Source organism: Oryx dammah, unplaced genomic scaffold (genome assembly GCF_014754425.2).
Source record: "Oryx dammah isolate SB20612 unplaced genomic scaffold, SCBI_Odam_1.1 HiC_scaffold_19, whole genome shotgun sequence".
In the NCBI taxonomy this organism is placed as follows: Eukaryota; Metazoa; Chordata; class Mammalia; order Artiodactyla; family Bovidae; genus Oryx; species Oryx dammah.
This window is the reverse complement of record NW_024070203.1, coordinates 81,565,353-81,592,417: the sequence shown is the minus strand read 5'-3', so window position 1 is coordinate 81,592,417 and position 27,065 is coordinate 81,565,353. Positions and strand designations below refer to the sequence as shown.

The following is a 27,065-nucleotide window of genomic DNA, read 5'->3' as shown; positions in this document are numbered from 1 at the left end:
CGACCCTATGGACTATAGCTCGCCAGGCTCCTCTGTCCCTGGGATGCTCCAGGCAATACTGGAGAGGGTTGCCATTTCCTCCTCCAGAGCATCTTATTGACCCAGGGATCAAACCTTCGTCTCTTATGTCTCCTGCACTGGCAGGCAGGCTCTTTACTGCCAGCATCACCTGGGAAGCCCTCTGAAACCACAGAACTATCTACAAAAGCAGGCTCCTACTGAGGACACTCTGGGCTGCAGAAGTGGACACACACCCAGGCACGCCAGCTCTGCACACAGCTCCGAGGCCACACGTGTGCAGGGGCACAATCCTTGCTCCCTGGGGGACCAGCTTGACCGCCTCATGGGCAGACCCGAGAACACTGCCGGATGGGGGGCTCCTGGGAGCGGATGTGCATCCTGACCAAGCAGGCCCAAGTTCAAGGCCTCCTGGCCTAGAGCGGTAGGCCTGGGCTCCCAGGGCTGCCTCCCCAGAGCTGGGGGTCCCTCTGAGTGGCCCCACCTGGCACGTCCACCTGACACCTCCCTTACATATGCATATCATTCTCATGATGCTAGAATGAAAGCACAGTGAGGACAGAGACCGCCTATTTTTTGCTGTATGCGTAATTCCTAAGACAATGTCCAACATGTACTAGGTATTCAATAAATAACTGTGGAATGACAAATGAATTTAATCAAAATTAAGAAAGGCAGGGATTTCAAGCAGCTCACCCATACCTAATGTGAACAGAAGTCAAGATGAAGCCTGAGAAGAGTTCACTGCATGTGTCAGCTGGGGAATGACTGGATAGAGATCTCCAATACTGGGCACAGAGATACTGTGAACTCCTCAAAACGGACGGTGGTGATGGCCGTACAACACTGTGAATGTACAGGCGGTGATTCATTTCAACGTGGTCTGTTTTTCCAATGTGGTATGAAGCAAAATTTATTATCCTTTTAAAAATGTTTTCATGTATCAGCTCATTCCAGTCAAGGATTTTTCTGCCAACAACTAATGACAATTGGATGCCATCGATCCTAATTATTCAAGTGCTTTTCCTCGGTGATGCCTCTGTGGGTAATGTCTTACGTCAGGTCACCTGGACAACAGACCGAGCAGACCTGCACGCAGGGAGTTTGTTAGGAGCGACATCTGTAAGGCACTCAAGGAAGCGGGTCTGGACAGAGACAAGCTGAATGGCAGTGAAGTGACAACACAGGCCGCAACGGAGGGCCAGGTGCTGGAGGGGCCCTGAGGGCTTGTTCCAGACTGAGGCAAGGGGCTGGGCCTTTCTACCCCACATCATCAGATCAGTGGGCACCAGTCACCTAGGGGAGGGAGGGAATTTTGCATAAGGCAGCTCCTTTCAGCTGTGGGTCTTCTTGGAGAGAGACTTGGCTATGAGTGGTCGTCGGTGACACTCCCAACAGCTGGATAAATGAGCAGCTAGATCCTAAAGGGGGCAACCTGGGCAGTACACCCCAGTGTCCACTACAATTAAAATAAGACAATAACAAAGCTAGTCTCTTACCTCTTTAAAAAGATTTTATACCTGAGAATAATGTGATACAAGATATATTTGAAGACAGTTTTATATGTTAAGCCTCATATAAGAAGCCTATACACAGAGTCCAGAAATGCCATTTTTGCTTTTTATTAGTTGATTACTTCCTTTCTGACAAACTTGGTCCCCAAAATGCCAGTTCACGAATCACAGATGTACAAATGCCCAGGCGTGCATGTGCACGTGTGTGTTTAGTTGCTCAGTTGTGTCCGACTCTTTGCGATCCCATGGACTGTAGCCCGCCAGGCTTCTCTGTCCCTGGGGATTGTCCAGGCAAGAATACTGGAGTGGGTAGCCTTTCCCTTCTCCAGGGTATCGTCCCAACCCACTGATCGAACCCAGGTCTCCCACACTGCAGGTGGATTCTTTACCATCTGAGCCACCAGGGAAGCCCAAGAATACTGGAATAGGTAGCCTATCCCTTCTCCAGGGGATTTTCCTGACCCAGGAACCGAACCGGGGTCTCCTGCACTGCAAGCGGATTCTTTACCATCTGAGCTACTAAGGAAGCCCACAAACACCCAGGCGTGGCAGTACAAACCTAAAGAACTCAGATTTGATGATAATTGAGTCTTTACTCAAAACCTTAAGACCATATTCAGTCTAAAAGAAATTTCCCTAAAAGGAATCAAAAGCTGATTATAGGAGCCCTAACTGGAGATTAAATGAGTAATTCCTTTCTCTTTGCAACTTGTCTTGTAAAGCTTGCTTTGTACATTAATGTCAACAATTACCTCAGAAACCTTCGACATGATGATAGCTGAACCATGGTCCAGTGTCTACACAATGTTTGGTGGACATGGCTTTACAGACCACATGTCAGTACCCCAGGAGTCTGAGGTCCCAGGTTAGAAACCAGTGCTTTCAAGTGTCCAATGCTCCTGCCCATCCTGCCACAACCTACACACCATTCTCACCCAAACCGCCCTGCATCACGTCTTCAGCATCTGTAATCCTAATCTCTCATTCTCCTTCTCCTTTGAGCTATCGTTTAAACTTATCAAAGTTTTCAACTGTCTCCCACGTCTATGGCTACAATTCCTAATCAATTTAGCTTTCCCAAAGACAAGAAACTGGGCATTTTACCTTTTAGTATTCCTTATAAAAATTCTTTAGAAAGCACTTAAAGTGCACAAATTATGGAATTATTGATAAGCAATTATAAGATGACAGAAGTATGTCTTTAATGTGTCAATATTTAGGAACATATACAAAATATTAATCAAGTCAGTTTTGACTACCATATCAAAACTATAATATAGTGTGCAACAAAATACATTATTATAATTAAGATAATTCTATTTGTTTTCCAAAAGTACATTTACTTACTAGATTAACTTTTTAAAGGGGGAAGCAAAGTAACATCATAAAGTAATATTTCATTATATAGCAATAGTTTGATTGGTTATATTTTGAAAAAAGAATGATACATTTTCTCTTATTCTTTCAAGAAAAGGATCTGTAAGATTTAAATGATCTCCAGGAAAATGTTTCCATTGCTTCAGTTGTGACATGGAGAGAGGTTTCAGGGAATCAGACTTCTGCTGATGTGGACCAAGCTGACAATTTCTAGACGCAGGGAGTTTTTCCAATGAATTACCTGAAATAAGTAAAACAATAAGAAAATCCTTAGGCCAATTAATACTCTATTATATACAATACTTTTTCATTATATAATGAGCTTGTGTGATTTATCACATTTGATTACCATAGTTCATGTTAAGATGAGCAAATTCAATTAATTCATTCCTTCTACAAATATTTATAAATTGTTTATTATGTGCTAACTTGAGCAAAGAGGGCCAAAGTGGTCAACAAAAATAGACATGGCCTCTGACTTCAAATACCTTATGATCTAACAAGAGAACTACACATTAAACAAATAATCATCCAGAGAGATAATTGTATTATAGGGCCACAATTTCTTATCTAAAAGCCTGTGGGGGCAGATAGGTTTCCAAATTTAGAATATAATTGTAAAAACGTAGGATAACACTCCATAATCAAATTCATTAATCAGCTATGGCAAGAACAGTTGTACAAAAGAGATTAAAGACCATCGATAAATTCACATAAATTTAGCTAAGGTTTCTGCCACCAAATAAGACTGTTGCAAATTTATGAAAGTAAAGTTAGTGAAAGTCCTTCAGTCGTGTCTGACCCTTTGCGCCCCCATGGACTATACAGTCCATGGAATTCTCCAGGCCAGAATACTGGAGTGGGTAGCCCTTCCCTTCTCCAGGGGATCTTCCCAACCCAGGGATCAAACCCAGGTCTCCTGCATTGCAGGCAGATTCTTTACCAGCTGAGCCATAAGGGAAGAAGATGCGGGACAGGGCGGGGAACAACTTTTGGTCTTTCAAGCTTTCTAGATTTCAAAACTGGAAATAAGGAACTATGGAGCCACATTACAAATAGAGCTAAGGGTATGAAGCTCAGACAGAGAGGGCTATGAGCATGTATAACAGGAGAAGTTGACCTGTGTTTTTCAGATCTGAAGGATGATGGAGTGGCCACAACGGCAAAGTAGGAAGACCCTGAGCTCTCCTTCTCCCATGGGCACACCAAAAGTACGACTATGTAACTGTTACAAATTGCAACTTTCTATGAGAGGGACATGAAGACCAACAGAAGAGATTTCCCACAATTAAAGACAAAAAGAACTATAAGGAGATGGGTAGGACAGGCAGAGATGCAGTCAGGAACCAACCCCCTGTGTAGGTGACCCACAAACTGGAGTATAATCACAACTGCAGAGGTTCTCCCCAAGGACCAAGGGGCCTGTGGCCCATGCCAAGCTCTCCAGCCTGGGGGTCCCGCACAGGGAAGATGAGCCCCCAGAACATCTGGCTTTGAAGACCAGAGGGAATTGCATATGGGAAAGCCAGAGGACTACAGGAAAGAGAGGCCACTTCTCCAAGATCAGGAAAACCCAACCTATTCAATACACAAAAATAAACACAGAGGCAAAATGAGGGGACAGAAGAATATGGTCCAAGCAAAGAAATAAGATAAAACCCCAGAAGACGTACTAAAAGAAGTAGAGATAAGCAATCAACCCAATAAAGAGTTCAAGATGATAAACATAAAGATGCGCAACAAACTCAGGAGAGGAATGGTGAGAAGTTTAACAAGAGCTAGAAAATAGAAGAACCAAACAGAGCAAAAGATACAAAACCTGAGGCTGCTGTGAGAATCTAGCAGACAGCAGAAAAATACCTCGAAAGTACTGACCAAAAAAACCCCCCAAAACATTAAAAAAAACCCTATCAACTAGAACTGTACACCCAGCAAAGACAGAATTTAAGAAAGAGAAAAAACACTGAAAAATAAAATACTGAGAGACTTAACCACTAACAGACCCTTGTTGGGGGAAAAAACAAAAAATGAAAAGACAGACAGTAGAAACGAATCAAAATATATCAGTAATTATAATTAATGTAAATAGACTGAATGCTCTAGTTGAAAGAAAACATCAGACCAGATTAAAAAAGAAAATTCAGGCTCATGCTATTTAAATGAGAGCTACCTAAAACGATACAGAAAGATTTAATGTAAAAGAATGGGAAAAGATGTATCAGATAAATACTAACAATGAGGAAGTCAGTGTAATATATTAACATAGGACAAAATGAAAGCAAAAGATGTTAGGGATAAAGCAATCCCTACATAATGAAAATATAACTAATAATAAAATAAATAATAATGAAAACATTTCACAAACAACATATAAAATATATAAAGCAAAAATTGATGGAAGAATGAGAAAGAGAAAACTTCACTGTCATACTGTAAGATTTTAATGTATTTCTCAATAACACATCTAACAAAGAACTAGGTTATTAACAGAAAAATGGGCAAGTGTTATGAACAGGTGGTTCACGTAAAGAAAATACAGCTCTTAACCATAGAAAAGCATTCTCAACTTCACTCGTAACGAAAGAAAATTAAATTAAAACTAGACAAACAAGCCATTTTTATTCTCAGACTGGCAAAAACCCAAACATCTAATAATCCTAAATTCGGAAAGCTGTGGGGAAATAGTATACTGTTGGTGGGGTATAAATGATACAACCTCCACTCCAGTGGAGGGCACCTTAGCAGGACCTATCAAATTACAAATGCTCATATTCTCTGACAGAGCAACACTGATAATTAACCTTACAGAGATATTTGAACATGTGGAAAAAGATGTATGAATGAAGATGCATACTGACTGAAAAGAACCTAATTACACAGCTGTGAGGTTAGATGAATAAATTATAGTCTATTCATTCAATGGAGGATTATATACCTGAGGGGAAAATAAGAATGAGGAAACTCTTTCTGTAATGACACAGAAAGATCTTGAGATATACTATTAAATGAAAAAGGTAGAGTTCAGTTCAGTTCAGTCGCTCAATCACGTCTGACTCTTTGCGACCCCATAAGCCGCAGCACGCCAGGCCTCCCTGTCCATCATCAGCTCCCTGTCCATCACCAGCTCCCGGGGTGTACCAAATGGACATGGTGTCGGTGTCCATTGAGTCGGTGATGCCATCCAACCATCTCATCCTCTGTCATCCCCTTCTCCTGCCCTCAATCTTTCCCAGCATCAGGGTCTTTTCTAATGAGTCAGCTCTTCGCATAAGGTGGACAAATGTTTCAGCTTCAACATCAGTCCTTCCAATGAACAGCCAGGACTGATCTCCTTTAGGATGGACTGGTTGGATCTCCTTGCAGTCCAAGGGACTCTCAAGAGTCTTCTCCAACACCACAGTTCAAAAGCATCAATTCTTCAGTGCTCAGCTTTCTTCACAGTCCAACTCTCACATCCATACATGACCACTGGAAAAACCATAGCCTTGACTAGACGGATCTTTGTTGGCAAAGTAATGTCTCTGCTTTTCAATATGCTGTCTAGGTTGGTCATAACTTTTCTTCCAAGGAGTAAGTGCCTTTTAATTTCATGGCTGCAATCACCATCTGCTGTGATTTGGAGCCCAGAAAAATAAACCCAGCCACTGTTTCCACTGTTTCCCCATCTATTTGCCATGTAGTGATGGAACTGGATGCCATGATCTTAGTTTTCTGAATGTTGAGCTTTAAGCCAACTTTTTCACTCTCCTCTTTCACTTTCATCAAGAGGCTCTTTAGTTCTTCTTCACTTTCTGCCATAAGGATGGTGTCATCTGCATATCTGAGATTATTGATATTTCTCCTGGCAATCTTGATTCCAGCTTGTGCTTCTTCCAGTCCAGCGTTTCTCATGACATACTTTGCATATAAGTTAAAGTTAAATCAGCAGGGTGACAATATACAGCCTTGACGTACTCCTTTTCCTATTTGGAACCAGTCTGTTGTTCCATGTCCAGTTCTAACTGTTGCTTCCTGACCTGCATACGGATTTCTCAAGAGGCAGGTCAGGTGGTCTGGTATTTCCATCTCTCTCAGAATTTTCCACAGTTTGCTGTGATCCACACAGTCAAAGGCTTTGGCATAGTCACTAAAGCAGAAATAGATGTTTTTCTGGAACTCTCTTGCTTCTTCCATGATCCAGCGGATGTTGGCAATTTGATCTCTGGTTCCTCTGCCTTTTCTAAAACCAGCTTGAACATCTGGAAGTTCACGGTTCCCGTATTGCTAAAGCTTGGCTTGGAGAATTTTAAGGATCACTTTACTAGCGTGTGAGATGAGTGCAATTGTGCAGTAGTTTGAGCATTCTTTGGCATTGCCTTTCTTTGGGACTGGGATGAAAATTGACCTTTCCCAGTCCTGTGGCCACTGCTGAGTTTTCCAAATTTGCTGGCATATTGAATTCAGCACTTTCACAGCGTCATCTTTCAGGATTTGAAATAGGTCAACTGGAATTCCATCACCTCCACTAGCTTTGTTCATAGTGATGTTTCCTAAGGCCCACTTGACTTCGCATTCCAGGATGTCTGGCTCTAGGTGAGTGATCACACCATCGTGATTATCTGAGTCATGAAGATCTTTTTTTGTACAGTTCTTCTCTGTATTCTTGCCACCTCTTCTTAACATCTTCTGCTTCTGTTAGGTCCATACCATTTCTGTCCTTTACTGAGCCCACCTTTGCATAAAATGTTCCCTTGGTATCTCTAATTTTCTTGAAGAGATCTCTAGTCTTTCCCATTCTGTTGTTTTCCTCTATTTCTTTGCATTAATCGTTGAAGAAGGCTTTCTTATCTCTCCTTGCTATTCTTCGGAACTCTGCATTCAAATGGGTATATCTTTCCTTTTCTTCTTTGCTTTTCACTTCCCTTCTCTTCACAGCTATTTGTAAGGCCTCCTCAGACAACCATTTTGCTTTTTTGCATTTCTTTTTCTTGGAGAAAAAGGTACAGAAGGTACAGAATCATACACATACAACACTATCCCTTATGGGGGGCTGAGGGGAACTGGGCAATAATATTTATTCAGAGTTCCTTGCATATGTATAAAAATACATCTAGAAGGATACACAAAAAACTAGTAACAGTGGTTTTTTATAGGGTAGCAGGACTATAAACTAGACAGATGAGGGCATTACAGGAGGAAGTGTTTCCACCATATACATTTTATACTTTCAAATAGCTTTCATATGTAAACATTACCAATTTTCCAGTTAAATTAGTAAATTTTTAAATCTTTAAAATAAGAAAAAACTAAATTGGTAACAGAAACTTTGACTCATATGGCAGAACTCTAAACCAAGTAATTAAGGGAATACAAATGATTTTCATGCACAAGAGAAACATTTGCTAACTGAACACACCAGGCCATACACCAGGGTCTCTATGGTTGCCAAAGAATCACTATCAGGCAGACCATACTTGGGACTACAGTGCAGTAGCCAGAATTCAATAACAAAAACTAAAATACATTTTAAACATAACTTTTAAATACCTCATGAGCCAAAGAAGAAATCATAATGGAAAATAAAAAATATTTAGAACTGAAAAATAGTTAAGATGGCATATCAAAATTATGAGATTCAGCTTAGTAGAAAATTTACAGCCTTAATACCCATTTTAGAAAAGAAGAGTGAAAGTCATTAACCTAAGGATTAAACTTTAGAAAATAAGGGGAAAAATTAGATAATTACAGGGCAAAAGAAAAGAAATAGAGCAGAAATCACTAAAATGGAAAAAACATACAATAGAGGAGATTAATGTTGACTATATAAAGTATAGATTATTTCATGCTAGTCCTATCCAGTTTCACTTCTTAAACTCATCTCAATACAATTATCAAGTGACTTCCAACTTCCGGGCATTGCTTGCTCAAGTACTACTCCAAATCGAGTTCCTACCTGAATGGTGTTTGACACTTTCAGTCTCATTTAAGCAGCACAACCAGTGTGTGAAGTACTAAGAAGCATGGAGGGCCATGCGTACTGTCCACAAAGTATGACCTCATTAGGAATAAGTTGTACACAAAATAAACAGTAGGATTAGCCTGTCAAGTGTGTGTGTGTGTGTGTGTGTGAAATAGAAATAAGGATTAAAAACATTTCTCTCATTCTTAAATCATTATCATCAGGAATTGAAAGATTTTTACTAAGTAAGTCAAATTTTCTCACAACTGATGCTGAAATAAGCTAAATTGAGAGAACTAATAGGGTTCTAATTTAAATTTTCTCTCCTAGAGTAATGGAAATAAAAACAAAAATAAACAAATGGCACCTAATTAAAAGCAAAAGGAAACTATAAACAAGATGAAAAGACAACCCTCGGAATGTTAGAAAATAATTGCAAATAAAGCAACTGACAAAGGATTAATCTCCAAAATATACAAGCAGTTCATGCAGCTCAGTATCAGAAAACAATCCAATCAAAAATATGGGTGGAAGACCTAAACGTACATTTCCCCAAAGAAGACATACAGATAGCCAACAAACACATGAGAAGATACTCAACATCACTGTTTATTAAAGAAAGGCAAATCAAAACTACAGTGAGATATCACCTCACACTGGCCAGAATGACTATCATCAAAAAACCCACATATAATAAACGCTGGCGAGGATGTGGAGAAAGGAGTCCTCTTGCACTGTGGGTGGGAAAGCAAATTGATACTGCCACTATTCCTTTAAAAAACTAGGAATAAAACTACCATATGACCCAGCAATCCCACTACTGGGCATAAACTTTGAGAAAACCATAATTTAAAAAGACACATGTGCCCCAATGTTCACTGCAGCACTCTTTACAGGAGCTAGGACACGGAAGCCACCTAGATGTCCACTGACCTAAAAGAAGCTGTGGCAAATATATACAATGGAATGTTACTCAGCCATGAAGAGGAAGAAATGTGAGTCAGCTGAAGTGAGGTGGATGAAACTGAAGCTTGTTATACAGGGTGAAGTTAAGTTAAAAAGAGGAAAATGTCGTATATTAATACATACATATAGAATCTAGAAAAACGGTACTGACGAACCTATGTGCAGGACAGGAGCAGAGACGCAGACGAAGAGAACAGACTGTGGACCAGCTGGGGAGGAGGGGGCGTGTATGGACTGCGCAGCAGCGCTGGCGGATCAACAGCGCCACGTGTGAGACAGCTGCGCGGGAAGGAGCTGTGCAGCACGCGCATCTCGGCTGGGTGACAGGGAGGCTCAGGAGGCAGGGGATACATGTGCACTTATATCTGAGTCATGCTGTCGCACAGCAGGAACCGACACAACACTGTAAAGCAATTATCCTCCAATTAAAAACAAAAGGCGGCAGTCGGGGGCGGGGTCAAAAAAAATTTCTTTTCTCAAATATCTATGTTGCAGCTGCCCTAAGACCTGAAGAAAAAAGAAAACTAACATATGCAAGTGGTCAATATTTTAGTCATTCTGTTTTTAAATATTGTCAACTGCTAAAGAGAGAACAATTAACTTCATCATCATAATTAAAATACAACTAACCTGTATGATTTTCTCCTGTACATTCACAGTCAAGCAGGTCATGAGTAACACAATGTGAACTTTCATGCAATGTGAACAAATTTTTAAGTTCTTCCACTGAAAACTGAATATGATCAGATGTCTTGGATAGGTCTACAACTGCCCCAGAAAGACCCTGCTTACTGATCTGTCTTTGATAGATCTTTTCCTCTATTGTACCTGAAGAGAAAACATTCATTAGATTTCCTTCAGATCTTTACAACTGTCATTTTGGTAGGGTAAAATATGTTTATTATTATACTAGCTAACAAAATAATATTCCTGGTACTGAAGCACAGTTTAACACACAAAATACCTTTATTTACTCAAAGAGAATACACCGTTTTTCATACTGGAGGGTTACTACCTGTGGTTAGGAGTCTGTAAATATGTACAGGGTGCTTCTGACCATCTCTCCACACTCTAGACATTGCCTGTAGAAAATAAATGGGAATTCTGAAAGTACAATAGAAACCTTCTCCACATAAGCAACTTGTGTTCATAAATTTAAGACTAGGAATTCTAGATTTCACTTACAGCTTCAAAAAACAAAGCCCAGGCATAACTAAGCCTTCTCCACTTCAATTTTTTTTTCCTGAGTTAAAGAAAGGGATGAATGAACACTCGCTATGATACTGAAAAATAACTACAGGATGCCAGGCAACAGTGAGAGGGTCTATCTGCATCGAAAAAAAACTGGGATAGCAAGTTTGGGAAGTAAGAATGCAAAGAACCATGGATAGGATGGGCATGGAGGGTTTATTCTCGGTCCAACAGGCTAATGATTCACTTCTAAGGAACCCTAGGATATCTGCAATCAGCTCAGGCTCTAGGCAGATCCCTGAGGTTTTAAGATTTATCAGTGATACTATTTAGCAAAAAGTTGATATGCAAACCCTGAACATTCCAAAGAAAATTATGGCCCTCAACCAGCTTCTGGAAGCCCCTGGAATATTGTACCTGATAAAAGCATCTTAGGTTACCTGGGGTCTTGGGCCATAAAGCTGTTTATGCTAACGATGTGATTTAGGTGGGACTTGGGCAGTTTGACCTTTGCAGAGGCCAATCCGTGCCTACCTGACCAACCTCCAACAAAAGTATAGACATCAAGGCTCAGGTGAACTTCTCTGGTTGACAAAATTCCATGGGTGTTGTCATTCACTGATGCTGGGAAAATTAAGTGTTGTCCATACAATTCCATAGGGAAAGGAAAACTGGAAGCTTGTATCTGCTCTCTCCTGGACTCCGCCCTAAGTACCTTTTACCTGTGCTGATTTGACTGTGTATCCTTTCACTGTAATAAACCCTAACTTGAGTAAAACTGTTTTTCTTGATTCTATGAGTCCTTCTAGTGAATCACTGAACCTGAGGGTTGTCTCCAGTCCCCTAACACAGCTACCAGGTGAGGTGCACATCTATAGGTAGAAACTTCAAAATCTGTGAAGATGGACTGTACTCTGAAGAAAACCAAAGGCTGCTTCTGAGATATTTTCCTAAGGAAGCTAATTTTGCATCTTCACTATACCCTGCACGAACACCGATCATGGTGCCTACAACACCTTGCTGTCCTCCCCTGATGGCCCTGGGCATCCTGAAGGCCCAGCTAACTACAGAGTCAAGTAGGGCCTGGAGACATACAGGCTTGGGTATGAATCCTGACTCTGCCTCTTACAAGCTATGTGACCTGGAACAAGCTTCCATACCTTCATCTGCAAAACGGAGCTTACAACACACACACTTGTAGGACTACTGTGAGGACTGAACAGATGTAAAGCATTTAGTGGAATGCCTGATACAAAATAAGGGCTGAATATGCAGCAGTTCTTATACTTCATCATCACCCTCATATCCCCGCAGGCACCATATCCCCCTTCGGCATTTTATGTTTGTTTAATATAGAAACAGTCCTACCTGGATATCAGTAGCTGGATTCCAATCAATGTCATAGAGGATTAAGTGAGATCCTCCAATAAGGTTAAGCCCCACACCACCAGCTTTTGAACTTAACAAAAAAATAAAATCAGAAGAGTATTTACTATTAAAGCCATCAACAATTTTCTGCCTTTGAGAGATTGGGGTCTGTCCATCAAGTCTTGTATAAGCATATCCATGACGCTTGCAGACTTCTTGTAAAATATCCAGGGTTCGTGTATAGTTGGATACCAACACGACTCTGTCAATCAAAAAGAAAGAATCTTCATATACAACTTGGAAGCAGTATTAGATTTTTTTAATTAGAGAAAAAAAAAGTAATATTATCACTGATATTTATAGAATATCCAACAGAACTTTGTATAATTAAAACATAGATTTGCTTTCAAATTTCATTTTAAAGTCAATATCTAAGAGGGAATTCCCTGGAAGTTCAGTGGTTAGGAATCTGTGCTTTTACTGCCAAAGGCACGGGTTCAATTCCTGGTTGGGGAGCTGGGATCCCACAAGGCACATGGTGTGGCAAAAAAAAAAAAAAAAGAAATCTAAGAGACTTTCAGTATGAAGATAACGGAGTAAACACCTTTCCGCTTTCGTTACCTTTCTTAAGTCACCCTAACAATAGTAGGAGAATAAGAAACAGAAACACAAAGTCTATCTTTGATGAAACAAGGAGAGATTTATATATGGAAACAGAGACTAGTGGAATGGTGACGTGTGTAGGAGTGAAACCTAAGTGCCCAAAGATAGATATACAAGTTCATTCACACAGTCACATTTTATAAAGGCAGGAGAAGGCAATGGCACCCCACTCCAGTACTCTTGCCTGGGAAATCCCATGGACAGAGGAGCCTGGTGGGCTGTAGTCCATGGGGAGGCTAAGAGTCGGACATGACTGAGCGACTTCACTTTCACTTTTCACTTTCATGCATTGGAGAAGGAAGTGGCAACCCACTCCAGTGTTCTTGCCTGGAGAATCCCAGGGATGGCGGAGCCCAATGGCCTGCCATCTGTGGGGTCGCACAGAGTCAGACACGACTGAAACGACTTAGCAGCAGCAGCAGCAGCACAGAAGGAAGGGGTTTAGACTGCAGCTATTACAACAACAAAAGTAAGTAGAACCCAGGCCCTACTCCCATGAAACTAGTTGACTTCTCTTTCTCAACGAGAATACTTATTCTCTGTGGAAAGTAAATCAAAGAAACTTAGACCAGGGGACTCTAGAAGGCAGAGATACAGCAACAAGCCAAAACCTAAGTCTGAGTTTCTCACGTCTCTCATCCTCTAGCAGGCTAGCCCAGGCATATTCACATGGAGACAAAAAGGTCCCAGGAACCCCAAGGGAGGGCAAGCCCCCTGCACAAGATCCTTTCAAGCCCCCTGTTTGCCAGCATCTCATGGGCCAATCCAAGTCAGGTGGCTGAGCTCAGAGTCAGAATGGGATATCACCCAAAGTTACACAACAAAGGAACAAGGAGAGAGGGAGGGAGAACCTGAGACCATTGGTTGCAATCTACCAACATTCCTATAACAAGAATCTGCCTATACTAATATTGGAACAACATTATTACTATTAGTAGCATAGGAAGAACACTCCAGTACTAATATTTCAGTCACTTTTTCCCCTTCCTTTTCAATACTATTGTGTGGATGAATAACATTATCCAAACATAGTTTTTCTGATACAACTTTACTGGACTGGAGGAAGTCTCGTTTAGAATATTTTTCCCAAACAAGTTCTTACATGACTAGTTGTAGACTAATGGGAGCAGTGATTATCTTGGTAAGGAGTCTTGGACAATCCCCTTTCAGAAGTCAAGAGCTCCCCCTTCCCCACCACATACATACCACTTTCAAACAAGGACAGTATTTTTATGATTACTTTACTGCCCCTAAAAGCAACTGAAATCTGCAGGCACGGCTGCCATGTGAGGTTGAGTGCAAGGTGTACCCAGCACAAGAGTGTCCATTCAAGATGTATGGGGGCTGGAATTCAGCATGAACTCTGCTCACTAGGTTTCAAGCCATGCATGAATGCAACAACCAAGAGGGAAGAGAACTTTTTAAATTTTGAAGTATCTTTTTTGAAATTCCATATAAGGGCCACCATCCAGACAAGTCAGGAGCTCTAATTCATCTTAACATACACAAAAGCACTGTTGAAGAGTTCAGCCTGTGGGCCTGAAACACACTACCTGGCTACAGTTAATGACAGTACAGTAGGTCAAGTGACAGCAATACTATCCCTGAAGTCAAACACTGTGAGCAACTTACAGCTACATATTTTAAAGGTTTGGGAGATGTTTGTGCAGAGGCAGTTCAGCTGTGGAAAACCGGACCTCTATACCCAACTGGCCATATGAGAAAAAGCATGAAGGGCTACAACTCAAGAACAACAACAAAAAAACCCAACCCAATTAAAAAATGGGCAAAGGATTTGAACAGACATCTTCCAAAGAAAATATACAAATAGTCAACAAGTACATTAAAAGATGTCCAACATCACTAATTACTGTGTGTATCTGGGTGCATGTGTGCGCTCAGTCGCTCAGTTGTGTCCAACTCTTTACGACCCCATCGACTGTAGCCTGTCAGGCTCCTCTGTACATGGAATTTTCCAGGTAAGAATACTGGAGTGGGTTGCCATTTCCTACTCCAAGAGATCTTTCCGACCCAGGGATCAAACATACATCTCTTACATCTCTTGCACTGGCAGGCAGATTCTTTACCACTGTGCCATTTGGAAAGCTCCCATTAATTACTAAGGAAATGCAAATCAAAACCACAATGAGATATCATCTTACACCCATTAGGACATCAAAAACAAAACAGAAAATAGCAATACTGGTGAGGCTGTTGAAAAACTAGAACCTTTGTGCACTCTTGGTGAGAATGTAAAATGGTGTGGTCACTGCAAAAAAAGAGTATGGAGGTTCCTTAAAAAATTAAAAAGAGAATTATCCTATGATCCAACAATTCTATTTCTGGATATGTATCCAAAGGAATCAAAAAGAGGGTCTCAAAAAGACACTGATACACTCATGTTCACAGCAACATTACTGACAACAGCCAACAGGTGGAAGCAGCCCAACTGTCCACCAGCAGATGAATGGGTAAACAAAATATCATAAATATACAGTGGACTATTATTAAGCTTTAAAAAGGAAAGAAATTCTGACACATGTTAGAACATGGATGAACTTCGAGGACATTATGCTAAGTAGAATAAGCTAGTCATATAGAGACAAAACATCATATGATTTCACTTATATAAGGTACCTACAGTAATCAGATTCCTGGAGACAGAAATTAGACGGGTGGTCATGGCACCCCACTCCAGCTTACTCTTGCCTGGGAAATCCCATGGACAGAGGAGCCTGGTGGGCTGCAGTCCATGGGGTCGCTAAGAGTTGGATATGACTGAGCAACTTCACTTTCACTTTTCACTTTCATGCATTGGAGAAGGAAATGGCAACCCACTCCAGTGTTCTTGCCTGGAGAATCCCAGGGACGAGGGAGCCAGGTGGGCTGCCGTCTATGGGGTCGCAGAGTCAGACACGACTGGAGTGACTCAGCAGCAGCAGCAACATGAAATTAAAAGACGCTTACTCCTTGGAAGGAAGATTATGACCAACCTAGATAGCATATTCAAAAGCAGAGACATTACTTTGCCGACTAAGGTCCGTCTAGTCAAGGCTATGGTTTTTCCAGTAGTCATGTATGGATGTGAGAGTTGGACTGTGAAGAAAGCTTGAGTGCCGAAGAATTGATGCTTTTGAACTGCGGTGTTGGAGAAGACTCTTGAGAGTCCCTTGGACTGCAAGGAGATCCAACCAGTCCATTCTGAAGGAGATCAGCCCTGGGATTTCTTTGGAAGGAATGATGCTAAAGCTGAAGCTCCAGTACTTTGGACACCTGATGCGAAGAGTTGACTCATTGGAAAAGACTCTGATGCTGAGAGGGATTGGGGGCAGAAGGAGAAGGGGACGACCAAGGATGAGATGGCTGGATGGCATCACTGACTCAATGGACGTGAGTCTGAGTGAACTCCGGGAGTTGGTGATGGACAGGGAGGCCTGGTGTGCTGCGATTTATAGGGTCACAAAGAGTCGGACACGACTGAGCGACTGAACTGAACTGAACACACTAGTATATATAAAATATTATCCAATAAAACATTTTAATCCAACTGTATTAAAGAGTTCATAGAAAGTTTCCTTATTTTAATCACTTCATTATTATGATAAAAGCAAATGATACTATTAATGCTCCAAAGAAGTGAGGCAGACTCCTTGACAATTAAATATAATCACTATTTTGCAAACTTTCCTCTGCGTTTTTGCATTCAAAAAGTTTGAATATCTCCTACAAGGATAATTAAGACACAGTCCCTCCACTACAGGTGCTGATATAGAAGAGAACTACTGATTACAGTATAACATGAGAAGAGCTCCATCAGAGTACATGAGGCTAGGGGAGTACAGAAGAGGGGCTGCTAACTCAACATGAGGCCAGGGGCTTCCAAGAGGAGAAAGCATCTGAGCTGAGTCTTAATGAAGAGAAAGTTGGCCAGAAGCATGAGAAATAGAGGTACTTCAGGCACAGGAACCTGCATAAGAACAGAGGTGAGAAGCAGAGCAAATTATAGGTTCTGCAAATAGATTCTGGTATAACTGGATAACATGAAAGTGTGAAGGAGTCAAGAGGGATAAGGCTGGACAAGGAGGTATCACCCATGTCATGAAGAGTCTTGACCAATGTGCTATAGAGTTGAGAAATTTCTGGAAGGCGACTGGGAATCTTTGAATGATTTTTAAGAAAAGGAGGGATGTGTTCACACTTGTATTTAAAAAAATATACAATATAGGGCATACTGATATGCAATGGGATTGAAAGTCAGAGGAACACAGTTTATACGAGACTCAGTTCAGTTCAGTTCAGTCGCTCAGTCGTCTCCGACTCTTTGCGACCCCATGAATCGCAGCACGCCACAACCCAATTGTAATAACAAGAATCAAAACAAAAATCTTGGTGCTGAACAGCAGTAATTAACACAACAGTGTAATCCAACCAGACCTCAAAAATAAATTTTTTAAAAAATTTAAAATAAAACTCAAAACAGGTGCTAAAAAAAAATCTTGGTACCAGAAAGCAAATGGATTCCTGAGATTAAGAAATAAAACCAATAGAATGTAGTGACTGATTACATTGGGATAGTGCAGGAGAAAAGTGAGTCTAGAATGATGAAAGCTTTTTCTTTGCGTATGGTACCATTCATCAAGCCAAGGAACAGTGGAAAAAGATTTAGGCTTGCAATGGCAAAGTGATGAAGCTGGTCTGGTACATGAGAAGGCTGAGATCCAGACAGATTTAGATACCATTAAATAGAGGCTTGAACTAGAGCTACAATTTGGAATCAACACTATATGGCTGATAGCTGAAACCAGGGGAACAGAACTAAGGCAGGAAGGATGTTTAGAGTGAGAAGGAGGCTAAAGAGAATGTCCTCAGGAGTATCAACATTTAAGGACAGAAAAAGAATGATTCTTAAAGAGATAAATGACTTAGGGATTCCCTGGTCGCTCAGTGGTAAAGAGTTCACCTGCCAAGGTAGGAGACACGGGTTCGATCCCTGATGCAGAAAGATCTCCCATCCTGTGGAGTAACTAAGCCAGGTCACCACAACTATTGAGCCTTCGCTCCAGAGCCTGGAAGCTGCAACCACTGAGCCCACGTGCACAGCTACTGAAGCCCACACGGCCTAGGGCCCATGTTCCATAAGAGAAGACACCGCAATGAGACGCCTGTGCACCGCAACGAGAGGAGCCCCTGCTCGCTGCACCTAGAGAAAGCCCGTGCAGCAATGAAGACCCAGCACAACCAAAAATCAACAAATTTAAAAACAGAAAATTAAAAAAAAATAATAGAAAGAAACAAGTTAGGTATTACATATCAAAAGATATCTCTGCTGCTGCTGCTGCTGCTAAGTCACTTCAGTTGTGTCCAACTTTGTTCGACCCCATAGACAGCAGCCCACCAGGCTCCCCCGTCCCTGGGATTCTCCAGGCAAGAACACTGGAGTGGGTTGCCATTTCCTTCTCTAATGCATGAAAGTGAAAAGTGAAAGTGAAGTCGCTCAGTCGTGTCCAACTGTTCTCGACCCCATGGACTGCAGCCCACCAGATGACTCTGTCCATGGGATTTCCCAGGCAAGAGTACTGGAGTGGGTTGCCATTGCCTTCTCCAAAAGATATCTCTAGGGTTTTTTAAATATAGGTATTTACATTTAGTTTTTCTTAGATAAAAATTTACAGGCACATTGGTAATGATAAGTTTATAAAAGACTAGGAGCTGACCTGCCCCCAAAGAAGAAAACAACTTATTTTTAATGTTTTCCTTTTTTCAAAAAGAGGCAGTGAGAAGAGGGAGTAAGGACATGGTCTAAGCTGAAATTCCATAAGCACATAGAAGCGGTTTATTAAACTGCCCTCTTACTTTTCAGCAGGACGAAGTTCGCGGATAACGGCTAAGAGCTTTGACAGCACTTGCAGTTTTCCGGACTCCTTCTCTGTAAACATGGTCGGGTTGTAATCAGCAGGGAACACATTGATCAAGCCTTCATAGAGATTTCTTTCTTCACTCTCATCCCAAGTTGAGTTGCTTTCTTTTTCCTGTTCAAAAGGATGATTGTCAACCCTGGTTCATGTTTTTTCGACAGGGAGGAAAAATTGCTAAAATTACGGTTTAAAAAACTGAAGCTTAATAGCTACCTGAAAAGCCCACTCTAATTGTTATGTAAATCTTTAAAGGTCACAATTTGGCCATGTTTGACTATAGAGCAGTTCTAATGATATTTCCAAAATGCCTGCTCCTTGAACCCCACAAGTGCAGTATCATTGCCTATGTCTGATCCAGGGGGAGGTAGGCAATGAGAAATAAATGGGAGGAAAACACAGAGGGCAGACAGTGCTAGGAAATCTATGCTCTCCGAAACCCTGAGGATCCTGGTCACTGCTGCCTCGTTTTCTCTCTTCTTCCCTCCTTCACTCCCTGCTGTTCCTTTTCTCTCCTGATTTGCAGGCTCACACAGCACCTCCCAGGTGATACTCAAACACAATAGTTGACTCAATCTTATCCACTTCTTCTACAAGAAGGAATAATTCTGCCAACACGTTAACAGAGAAATTTACTGTTAGTTACAGTATTTTGGCTTTTTTACAAAAAGTTTTTGTATATTATTCCAAAAAGATTATCACCACCTCTGAAATTCCCCTGCCAAAACTAACATGTGAACACAAAACTGGAGATTACGTTTGTCAATGACTGCATTACTTTTTTAGATTAAATTTCTGGAATTGGCAGTCTCCTCACTCTCTCCCACATTTACCAGATTTATCACTGTTCTTGAAACTTTGTTCAGCCTATGCCCCCTGCCTGGAAATGTTCCATCACTTTTTTATTTTGCCCAATTATCCCATTCCTATAAACACTTGAGGACCCAATGCAAATTCCACCTGATTACTCACAGACACCTTTTTGGGGACATTGAGTCTTAAAACTTTATGGTTACACAGTACATTTCAACTTTGAATTTATTTAGTTGTACAATTAACAATTTTTTTTATAATTCCCTAATGCTTTAATGTGTGTTGTAATCTTTCATTAATAATACTAGAAACATCTTAAGGGCAGTGAATCCTGTAGCATAAAATGCTTGGCACAAAGTACTAATTTTAACTTGGCTTATTCCCAAAACATAGCAATATTTGCGTAACATCACTTGATTAAAAATACTTGGACCCCTAAGATATTTACATAACTAGGATACATATGAGAGGAAAGATGGTTGCTGGCTGCTTTGGGTTAGGTTTCCTACTCCAATGCCTACACCTTGGCAGGCTTATCAAAAGATGACAGACCCTGGGTCCAATCTACAGCTTTTCATGTTCAGAAACTTGCATATGTTTAAGCTCTAGGGAAATGAGCCATACTAACCAAATTAAGAGACTAAATCAGACTATAAATTATATAAATTTATTGACCTATAAATGAGACCTGCCTGTTTAAACCGATTGGTCTATGTATTCTGTCCTATAAACGGTCCATGGGGAAGCCAAGTTGTCTGGTGAACATTAAACCAAAATACAAGGGAGATGAACGATCCTAAGGCACAGGAGTTCTTAGCCAGGAGCACATAATCAGAATCACTTGGGGAAGCTTTTTCAAAATCTTCACGACTGGGCCCTACTCTCAGAGAATCTGAACTGGCTCACAAGTGTCTGGAGTGGACAAATGTACTCTTAAGAGCTTCCCTGAAGACTGTAATGTATACTCCTAATTAAGAATCAGTTAACAGATAACATTTTTATGCTGAGACAGCCTGATTCATGGAGGTGCATCACAGAGATTTACCAGTTAGACTTCCCAAATCAACTAGACAGGGCAATCTCTTCTCTGACTCTGTACAATCCAATACTCTCCTTATAAGAAAATATACATACATCATATATAAGAAGATACACAGAAATACACAACTCTTACAAGTTGTGACTTATAGTATTTTTATTGGTTATATCCATGCACATTTCCTGAAGAGAAACCCATCATTTTGACTGAACTTGGGAAAACAATCTAGTTTCAGATGGAAAATATTTATTAAGCCATTGCTTAAAGACTACTTATATGTGTGAAAGGCTCATTTCAGTCATTTTTTTAATTGATCCTTACTTGCTATGATGTTAGAGAGATGGTAAATTATGTACTCTATTTGAAGTTTGTAGTATACTCTGCCTGTTATTAGTTAAGTGGTACATTCTGGGCCATCATAGGTTTTTTCTTTTTAGGAAGAATTCTGGCTTCTTTTTTTGCTGGGCATCATGCCCAAAGAGTTTAATTTTTATCAATGTGTATAGAATCTGTTCCTTTAAAAGTTGCTTAATAAATTGTTATAATCCTGTTGACTGCAGAGTTATAGAAAGCTGACTTCTCCTATGATAAACTATGTAAATATAATCCACTGTAGGAATAAACATGGAGAAATGTGACAGAACACGACATCTCCTAAATACATAATTAACAACCTTGGCATAACATAGCACCCACAGGTTTTCATTTGTTTGCAAATTATTTTACTATTTAAAGAAAAATAAAAGAAGAAAAATTAAGGGTGAGTTGGGGATAACAGGGTATTAATAGTTACTGTACAACTTCCACGACCAGGCATTCTGCTAGGTTCTTTCCATATTCTTTCATCAAATTGCCCCAATAACATTATCAGGAGGTTATTATTATCTCTGTCTTCCAGTTAAGACAAACTAAGGCTCACAGACATAACTTGGCCATGGTTAAACTTGCTTCTAGTTAAATAAGTAGTCCAGAGAAAGAAATCCAAGAAGGCAAAGTGGTTGTCTAAGGAGGCTTTACAAATATCTGAGAAAGAAGAGAAGCAAAAGGCAAGGGAGAAAGGGAAAGACATACCAAACTGAATGCAGAATTCTAGAGAACAGCAAGGAGAGATAACAAAGCCTTCTAAAGTGAACGATGAGAAGAAATAGTGGAAAACAATAGAATGGGAAAGACTAGAGATCTCTTCAAAAAAAATTGGAGATAGCAAAGGACCATTTCAGGCAAAGATGGGCACATAAAGGACAGGAATGGTAAGGACTTAACAGAAGCAGAAGAGATTAAAAAGAAGTGGTAAAAACATACAGAAGAACTATACAGAAAAGGTCTTATATGACCCAGAAAATCACAATGGTGTGGTCCCTCACCTAGAGCCAAACATCCTGGAGTCAAGTGGGCCTTAGGAAGCATCACTACGAACAAAGCTAGTGATGGTGATGAAATTCCAGATGAGCTATTTCAAATCCTAAAAGATGATGCTAAAGTGCTGCCATCATATGTCAGCATTTGCTGACCACAAGTGGTCACAAGACTGGAAAAGGTCAGCTTTCATTCCAATCCCAAAGAAAGGCAATGCCAAAGAATGTTCAAACTATCCTACAATTGTGCTCATTTCACATGCTAACAAAGTTATGCTCAAAATCCTTCAAGTTAGGATTCAACCATAGGTGAACCAAGAACTTCCAGAGGTCCAAGCTGGGTTTAGAAAAGGCAGAGAGACCAGAACTCAAACTGTCAACATTTGTTGGATCATAGAGAAAACATCTACTTCTGCTCCACTGACTGTGCTAAAGCCTTTAACTGCGTGGATCACAACAAACTGGAAAATTCTTAAACAGACAGGAATACTAGACTACCTTACCTGTCTCCTGCGAAACCTGTATACAGGTCAAGAAGAAACAGTTAGAACCAGACATGGAAGAAAGGACTGGTTCAAAATTGGGAAAGGAGTATGTCAAGGCTGTATACTGTCACGCTGCTTATTTAACTTACACGCAGAGCTGTTGCTGTTGTTCAGTCGCCCAGTCGTGTCTGACTCTTTGTGACCCCATGACTGCAGCACTCCAGGCCTCTCTATCCCTCACCATTTTCCAAAATTTGCCCAAGTTCATGTCCATTGCATTGGTGATGGCATCCAGCAATCTCATCCTCTGACGCCCTCTTCTCCTTCTGCACTCAATCTTTTCCAGCATCAGGGACTTTTCCAATGAGTCAGCTGTTCACATCAGATGACCAAAGTATTGGAGTTTCAGCTTCAGTATCAGTCCTTCCAATGTACTTTGCATGATATGCAGAGTACATCATGCAAAATACAGGGCTGGATGAATCACAAGCTGGAATTAAGATTGCCAGGAGAAATATCAACAACCTCAGATATGCAGATGATACCACTCTCATGGAAGAAAGCAAAGAGGAATTAAAGAGCCTCTTGATGAGGGTGAAAGAGGAGGGTGAAAAAGCTAAGAATATTTAAAAAACTAAGATCATGGCATCCGGTCCCATCACTTTATGACAAACAGAAGGGGAAAAAGTGGAAACAGTGATGATTTTCTTTTCTTGGGCTCCAAAATCATAGCGGACAGTGACTGCAGCCAGAAAATTAGAAGACGCTTGCTCCTTGGAAAAATAGCTATGCTTGTCATATAGTTAAAGCTATGGTTTTTCCAGCAGTCATGTAAGGATGTGAGAGTTGGACCATAAAGAAGACTGAGCATCAAAGAATTGATGCTTTTGAATTGTGGTGCTGAAGAAGACCCTTCAGAGTCCCTTGGACTGCAAGGACATCAAACTAGTTAATCCTGAAGAAAATCAACCCTGAATATTCACTGAAGGACTGATGCTGAAGCTGAAGCTCCAATACTTTGGCCATCTGATGTGAAGAGCTGACTCAATGGAAAAGACCCTGATGCTGGGAAAGACAGGGCAGGCGGAGATGGGGGCGACAGAGGATGAGATGGTCAGATAGCATCACTGACTCAATGGACATGAATTTGAGCAAACTTCAGGAAATAGTGAAGGACAGGGAAGCCTGGCATGCTGCAGTCAATGCGGCTGCAAAGAGTTGGACACGACTTAGCGACTAAGTAACAACATCAAAAGAGGAGAGTGAAAAAGTCGGCTTAAAGCTCAACATTCAGAAAACAAAGATCATGGCATCTGGCTCCATCACTTCATGGGAAAAAGATGGGGAAACAGTGGAAACAGTGTCAGATTTTATTTTGGGGGCTCCAAAATCACTGCAGATGGTGACTGCAGCCATGAAATTAAAAGATGCTTACTCCTTGGAAGGAAAGTTATGACCAACCTAGATAGCATATTCAAAAGCAGAGACATTACTTTGCCAACAAAGGTCCGTCTAGTCAAGGCTATGGTTTTTCCAGTGGTCATGTATGGATGTGAGAGTTGGACTGTGAAGAAAGCTGAGCGCCAAAGAATTGATGCTTTTGAACTGTGGTGCTGGCGAAGACTCTTGAGAGTCCCTTGGACTGCAAGGAGATCCAACCAGTCCATTCTAAAGGAGATCAGTCCTGAGTGTTCTTTGGAAGGAATGATGCTAAAGCTGAAACTCCAGTACTTTGGCCACCTCATGCAAAGAGTTGACTCATGGAAAAGACTCTGATGCAGGGAGGGATTGGGGGCAGGAGGAAAAGGGGACAACAGAGGATGAGATGTCTGGATGGCATCACCGACTCGATGGACATGAGTTTGAATGAACTCTGGGAGTCGGTGATGGATGGGAGGCCTGGCGTGCTACAATTCATGGGGTCGCAAACAGTTAGACAGGACTGAGCGACTGAACTGAACTGAACAACATCAGAGTAGGGACTGTACTTAGTTTCAACTCCCAAACAGAAAGTTCTCACTGTAGCCCAAACTGCCTTATGTTCAAATCCAAATGGACAGCTCAACTATGTGGCCATTAAAAACCATATTTGTAGAAGGCATCTAATGTGGGGAAATGACTATAATTTATTTAGTTTAAAAAACAGATTTTTAAATAATAAGCGTAGCATCATTACAATTAAGTTTCTCTAGAAAAACACTACACGTGTATCTTTAAGCTCCTATTTTCTCACCAAAAAATGGGGATGGTAATAATACTTATTCCATAAAATTCTGTGAAGAATAAGTAAAATAGTATTTGAAAAGTACTTAGTGTTTGATACATGTAAATGTTTAATAAGCATCAACTAAGATTATTATTATTAATACCAAATGTGATTTTCTCTAACTGAAGAGCTTTACCTTTTTATAACAAATTTCTTAAAGTGGTACTGCCAGGCCACAAGTTACATAAAATTTTAAGGTCTTTGATACACATTACTAAACTGTCTCCCAGTTGAACCAATTTACATTCTAACCAGTAGATGATTTTTATTTTCTTCTTTGTGATTTTCACAAATTTTGTACAATAATCATGTATTACTTCTACAATGAGGAAAAAATAAATCATTTCTTAATGGTGGATTTTGTATGTGTCAAACCAAACAAAGTGACTGGCTTTATTAACATAAAACAGGAAGGGAAACCAGGACCAAGCATTAGGTGAGGCAACAGGGGGCATGGGACACAAAATCCAGAAGGAAGACCCTGAAGCCCAGTTCACCCCTCATTCAGCTCCAAGAATAAGGACATGCTCTGAAAAACAAGCAGAAGCATGGAGGAGCTCCAGAGAAGAACCACACCGGAGAGGCTGCACAGCTTTGGGAAAACACACAAATGTAACCTCAGAGATCAGTCTCATCTGCCCTCTCGGGTTCATGTGACATAGAACCCTCAGCTCATATTCCTGACACAGTCTCACACACTACTTACCTTTATTGAGCTGAACAAAAGGCAGGGGTGATTGCACAGTTTTTTAAGAGCTCCGATACATATTAGATGAGAAGTATTTTCCAACAATCCTTGAAGACAGAATCTGACAGCCTGAGAATTTAACAGTTTTCTATAAAGTACAATCTGTAGGGCTCCTGGTCGGCAAAAGACTACATTCTCTATTTTAGGAGGGAGATATTGATTTATGACTTCTTGGGTTCTTCTAAGGATGAAGAGTCCAGTGAGGCAAGTAAGTTCAGCTGCTCTTTGCTCTCCTAACTCCCTTTCTTCCTACGGAAAAACAGTAGACTTAGAAGTGTTTTAGACAAAAATAATACATGTAGTTAAAAAAAAATTAAACATTTTATCATGATCAAACATTTACTAATTGCTTCCCTTCAGATTTATTTTAAACAAAAATTATTTGAAATACAGTTTAGAACAGAAAAACCAACAATCATCTCTTTAAATGTTTAGCATAATCATTTAATTAAGTGAAGCCGCAGTCTTCGAATCCTTGCTTGTTTGGCTATTGCCACCACTGAGAACCACTGGAAATCAATAATCTACAAACTGAATTATCTGAAAGTAAACTTTTATGTGAAGATACAATGGTACAATAGTCTTAAAATCATTATCAAAGCACTAAAAAAGCAAATTCTTGGAAGAAAATATTTTGACAAGTTACTGATCCTAAAAGTAAGCCTTTAAGAAATTACTGGCACAAGGCACAGCTGACTCTTTCAAAATCATTACACATTGTTTGTTCATTATATAACTGTACATCTTTAAAGTCAAAATACAGTATGAGTGAAATATATGTTTAAATTCTCTACATAGAATCTTCTAATCTTCTACACTAGAATCTTCACAGTATAAGTACATATTTGTTTTTATATAGATCATGGGATATTTCCCTTATATTTTAAAACTATTTTCAATTTTTATTCCATAAAAACTGGGTCACAGGTCAGAAAATACAGTGATGCAAAAATAAGAAAATTAAAGCCAACTTTCATTAACCAGAAATAGCAAATGTTGTCAAAACTTTTTACAAATATCTTCAAAATCATTTTGTTTGTATAAGTGTGCAAATAGATGTTTTATTTTTGTTTGTTACAAAAAACATGATCTCAAACAATAAAGCATCATGGAAACTAGAAACCAGTTTTGTTTATCATCATAGTCCCCCATGTCTAAAGCTTAGTATTTAGCCCACTTCAGGGATTTCATATGTAAATACTGGGAAAATAAATGAATGTGATCTTATTTTTAAATAATGTATCATAAACATTTTCCTTTCTATGAAATATATAAAATAATTATTTTTATATGGTTCCTGGTTCATGGAAAATGCTCAGTAACTATCTGTTAACTAATCACAGTATTGTATTAATTCTGAGATTTACTTTTTTTCTCACTTTAACTTCTCTGAAATAGGATGCTTTTACAAT

General features: G+C 40.2%; 1 protein-coding gene across 1 annotated transcript in view; it reads right to left on the bottom strand.

Annotated features, from left to right (window-relative positions):
* Positions 1-2,712: 2,712 nt before the first annotated feature.
* RAD54B (RAD54 homolog B) overlaps positions 2,713-27,065 on the bottom strand; it is a 111,556-nt gene continuing 87,203 nt past the window's right edge. Inside the window, exons 10-15 of the mRNA XM_040261064.1 lie at positions 25,612-25,902; positions 18,889-19,064; positions 12,373-12,634; positions 10,829-10,895; positions 10,444-10,641; positions 2,713-3,150 (exon numbers count right to left, since the gene is read on the bottom strand). Coding sequence (XP_040116998.1) covers positions 2,933-3,150; positions 10,444-10,641; positions 10,829-10,895; positions 12,373-12,634; positions 18,889-19,064; positions 25,612-25,902 — 1,212 coding nt within the window. The 3' untranslated portion in view covers positions 2,713-2,932. The remainder of the gene's footprint in view (positions 3,151-10,443; positions 10,642-10,828; positions 10,896-12,372; positions 12,635-18,888; positions 19,065-25,611; positions 25,903-27,065) is intronic.